At 41.4% G+C, this 5,188-nt stretch overlaps 1 protein-coding gene across 1 annotated transcript in view; it reads right to left on the reverse strand.

Annotated features, from left to right (window-relative positions):
- RAPGEF6 (Rap guanine nucleotide exchange factor (GEF) 6) overlaps positions 1 to 5,107 on the reverse strand; it is a 137,430-nt gene extending 132,323 nt beyond the window's left edge. The window contains exon 1 of the mRNA XM_009322723.1: positions 4,984 to 5,107. Within this exon, the coding sequence (XP_009320998.1) occupies positions 4,984 to 5,052 (69 nt within the window). The 5' untranslated portion in view covers positions 5,053 to 5,107. The remainder of the gene's footprint in view (positions 1 to 4,983) is intronic.
- Between the last annotated feature and the right edge of the window lie 81 nt (positions 5,108 to 5,188).

Below are 5,188 nucleotides of genomic sequence, written 5' to 3' on the forward strand. Positions count from 1 at the left end.
TCCTTTTCCCCTTTTTGGAGTCCCGCATACTAACAGTAAGGAATTTTTATTAAATACAAACCAGCATCTGCAACTTCATTTAATACAAATTTTTTTTCGGCTTTAAGATAACTGCAAGCATCTAGATCTTTGTAGTGATTCTACAATTCTGATTACATTAAATGGCTATCCAAAAACACCACCGTCATTATATCAACACTGCTAAAAGCTCACTGCGTACTACAGAAACAATGGATTTTAACAAAGGCTAATCCCCTGTTTCACCTACTGAGTTTACAGAAAATTATTAAAAGGATGAAAAAAAACCACTTCAAAATACCGGTTATTTCTGGAAACAAGAAGCAGATGTTCTCCTCTGTTTGGCTCAGCTGTGCTACAGTACAAGAGTGCCTTTGTTATGCTGTCAGCAATAATTTATTTTATTTATTACAGCCATTTTATAATGCCCATCAATGTACTATTTGTGCATGATTTAGATTCATGCAGATCTATTTCTCTATATATAAGCCATCAAGAAGCATCACATACACAGTCCAAACAGCAGACCCTGTTATGACACAATTGTGCAAATTAGGTTTTTCCTCTTTCCACTGTATTAATAAAAAGGGAACAGGACAAAAAGGAGGAGTTAGTATTGCCAAATAAAGTTGAATTAACATTGAGAATTACTGAAACGAGACAAAGTTAGGAAAATACAAGAGCTTAGAGTATAAAAATAAACTCCAACTCTTTGAAGTCCAATAAAGGCAAAGCTTTCTGAACCACGGAAAGGAAATACTGTCTAGAACAAAGTCATGAAGAACTAAAAGGAGACCATGTTGGGAAAAGGATCCATTAAAAATGGAAGCGAGCATGCTCCGGGGAGGGGGTGGGGGTGAAAGAAGGAAAGAGAAAGAAAAAGGAGCATAGTCATTTGCTATTTTGCCCTATCAGCCACTGAGACCTTATCTGTGGCAGGCATTAAACCACTCCCCAAAAGACTAACATCCCAGCCTTTGTATGGATCTGATAAGGACTTCTGGGCCTCAAAAAATTAAACCTTTAATGAGAGAGCGTACACGGTGGCATAAACATTCATCCTGCCCTCCTACTGCTTTGAACAAACGATTTCCTTCTATTAAAATATTCCCAAATTACTCATTTGATATCCCCACCTGCGACACAAGAAACAGGCAGGATGATGTGCAAGATCACTAAAACACTGCACGGAAGTACGTAAACCCCATATTCCCAACCTGCAAGAACTGGAGGATCTGCATGTATAAATACTCGCACATTTAACACCACACAGACATCAGCATAACCCTGGAAGACAAATGCAGATATTAAAATATTAAATAAGCGTATGAAATCCTATAGTTTAAATATAGGTATGATTTTTTTTTTTTTAAGTGATTAAGTGTCCAATTACTGCAAAGGTTTCCTCTACCTGACAAGACAGTGCGCACAGAAGAGATGATTTGTTGGGATAATCTGTTATCGAAACTACCATCTGACAGAACCCTCGCAAATTCTGCACTTTCAGGCTGAACCCGAGAGGCAGACAGGTTTATATGCAGTGTCAGTACACGGTCACAGTCAATCGATGTAACCACCGAGTCCCAAGTCTTACAGAAGTGGGACTCCCATCCTGGAGTGGCAATCTGCCACATACATGGGTATCGGTCCACAAGCAAACGTTTTGGAAGACTTCCCAGAAGAAAGGCCAGCTTGCATCGTGTACCCGTACAATTTTATGATGCACCAGGGCAGAGGGAAGAAAGAAAAAAAGGAAGAAAAAAATTCGAAAGATTTCCCAGACTTGGGTAGTACCAAAGAAAGTTTCTAAATGGAGTAACAGAACAGCAATTACATAAAAATGTAGACACCATTAAATGTTAGCTACAGTCTCTAGGAGTTCATCAAAATAATTCCCCTCGCCAAATAAATTAAAGATTATAATACATGAAATATCTGAGCAACAACCACCAAAAAAAAAATCAAGTATGTACACGTCTAATATGCATAACTTATACACTTTAACAATTAGCAAACATTGGAATGTTACCACAACACTGAAAGCTTGCCCTAACAGAGATTTTTCCAAACAAAAATATTTGTAGCATCAAGAATTAAAATTTTTACTTGAGCAAGCCATCAAGATAACTCCCCAAAATAAGTAAATTATAAAAGTATTTTAATATCTCCCTGCTTAGTTCCTTAGATCTTACAAATTAAGACATTTTGTCAAGAAGAAGTCCTAAAAATCAAAATCATATGGATAAAAGTACCACTCATAAGCAAAATCTGACGTGTGAATTATTTATCTGTATTTTTCCAGAGACTGCTGTACAGATGATAGTTATGAAGCACCAGACCATCCTACTAATCAGCGCGGCCCCAACCCTGTAATTTGTAATACCCAGGTAAACTGCTCATATAAACTGCAGCATCAGAAACAGAGAGGGGGGCAGAAAGGGACTGAAAGCGATTGACACTCATGTGGTCAAGCAGCTTTGGCTCATCATCAAATACCAACCATGGTTTGGGGAATTTTGGGGGGGGTCCTGTATAAAAATGCAGACAAAGTGCACGAGCAGCCCCATGCAGCTGATTTCATGTGGGAGGAGCTGATGATACCTTTCCACGAAGAGTAGGAGGGGAGAAACGAAGCCACGCGTTTTGTCTGTGCACAGCCGGATACTTTAAGACAGGAGTCACCAGCTCGTACACCCTGCGCAGGGACACCCAGAACTGGGGTCTGACCCTAATGGCTGCACTAAGCAGGTTTCAGCTTCCCTGACCTAAGTCTTGCCGCCTATAGAAGAAAGTTGACAAGTCAGGATGCTTAGCACAATTTAAAAAAAAATAATAATAATAATAAAATTATATTGCAATTGTTTTCTCCGGTTCCCTTATCACCCTATATCCGTCTGTCATCGCATCTCAGAGCATATGCTTGGGAAATCTGGCGGAGTGCGGTCGCGCTGGGGAGGTTTGATTTTTGTTTTGCTTTGTGTCTGAACAGGTAGTATGGACCCAGAAAGGGGACCCCCAGATACACCGGGCTACTGAAATAGGGAAGTGCTTTTCTTGAAATCAGGTTAGTTTCTAAATGTATATAAACAAAAGTACCCCAAGAAAACAAAACTGATTTGACTGCAATTATCCACTCAGCAACAGGCAACAAGAACAGGGGCCCCAATCATGCCAAGTTTTAAGTGCATGTTTAACTTCAATCACGAGTAGTCTCACTGTGCAGTATCTCTAAATGCCTGCCAAAAAAGGGCCAGATTAACAAGGGAATTCAGATTTTTTTTTTAATCATTTTAGAGGTGCTATTAGTTAGATTAGCAAAGATTAGAATTTTTTTTCCCCCACAATTGAGATATCTTGGCAAATTCAAATGGGCCCACAACCCTGATGTCAGTCTCAATGGGAATCTACACAGATCTACATGAACCCACGAGCATGGTCCCAGTGCAGCTGGACATCATGGTATCTGACAGTTTAACACTACAGCGTTAAGCAAAATATTTATTTTAAGGCAGTTTTAGCCAAAAACAATCCTAAAGAATTCTATCACAATTGCTGGGGGGGGGAAATTGGGGATGCCTTAAAAAAAAAAAAAAAAAAAAAGAACAAAAAGCCCTACACAGCCGTGAGACGTCGGTATTGCAAGAAGCAGCAGTGGGCAGATGTTTCGGGCCAGGCCAGATTACCTGTTCCCCCAAGTCAAACCCATGACGAGCCTGCACGGTATGCTAGCTCATGAATGACACTTCTGTGATGAACCCAGTTGCCCAACACTGCAAACCACACTAGCAAAGGAATTTTCCTGACTGAAGACTACAGCCGAAGAGAAAGAAAGAAAGGTCTGAAGCAAGAGGAGAGTGATGAAAATAAGAAAACAGAAAGAATAGAGAGACTGCCTCATCATTAATTTAGGGAGCAGAGACACAAGGAGGAGTGTATCAGATATCCCAAGGCGAGTAAAGATTGGGACTGCACACGTGTATTTCACTCACTCACAAGACTGACTCGAAGGGGAATTGGGGTCTCTGTCCTGCTGGGATGTACTCTGGAGCAGCCTCTGCAGCAGTTCTCCCTGCGTAGCCTTTTGATAATTAACTTATAAGGAAGACCAGGCAGGACATTTTGCTCTCCGTGAAGTATCAAGGGAGAACAGATGTTTCCCGGCCTCAAAGGGACAAATTCAAGCGCGTATCATTTCATACCACCAATTCTTGAGCACGTTTAAAAAAATAAAAAAATTAAAAAAAAAAAATCACAGTAAGGGAAACAAATCGAAGGCGGCTAGGGTAAGCAAACAAACTCCAATCAGCCTTTCAGTGAAATGCAAATGCTATCAAACATATTTCATTATTAAATTAATGCTCCACGACATTACCATACCCAAAAATACATGGCTGATTACAGACTAGCTTGTGGGGAAGGGACAGAGAAGGCAGTTAATTGGAAAATGTGTTTTATTGTAGCTAACCAGCCTCGCACATTTCTACACTCCCACTCACTGGAGAAACATCCCTTTATGAAGTCTACAAAGCATAATTAGTTTGGTTTTGTTTAAATCTGCATCACTGTACAGGTAAGCAAAGTCTTTCAGCTCGCTAACTTTTCCCAGAAGTTTTGCATCACTGAAACATGCATAATTTTACTTTCCAGTGATCTACCCTTTCTTCTTCTTCTTCCTACAGCTTGCCTGAAGTAGCTCATAAAGCACCTTATGTCTTACACCCAGCGCGTTACTGGCTGTTTAAAACACTGCTGGTCTCGAGAGGTCCGACTTCGGAAAGCAGAAATAAGCTAACAACCAAACTCCACGGAGGAGAAGTCTGTGCGCCAGCCCGGTCGTGTGCAGCACGCAAACACCACGAACCACGCACCGCGCAGAAAGCCTGTCGGAGTACGGATTTACGCAAAGGAGAAATAAAAAGCGAAATAAAAAGACCCCGCGGGGCCAAGGAGCTGCAGTTCCCTTACCTCCGGAGTCCTTTCTGATGGTTTCTTCCGCAAAGCCTGTTTAATCTTGGGGTCCACAGGAGAGGTCATTCTATTACTCTGCTCCTCCAGGTCCGTAACTCCTCAGAAATCGCTGGCGGGGGGCGATGCCTCCAGACGAGCAGGGAACACGAAACACAACAACACAGCGCGATCAGCCGAGGCTCCCGCCCGGGCTCCGCCGCCG

Source organism: Pygoscelis adeliae, unplaced genomic scaffold (genome assembly GCF_000699105.1).
Source record: "Pygoscelis adeliae isolate BGI_AS28 unplaced genomic scaffold, ASM69910v1 Scaffold34, whole genome shotgun sequence".
Lineage (NCBI taxonomy): Eukaryota > Metazoa > Chordata > Aves > Sphenisciformes > Spheniscidae > Pygoscelis > Pygoscelis adeliae.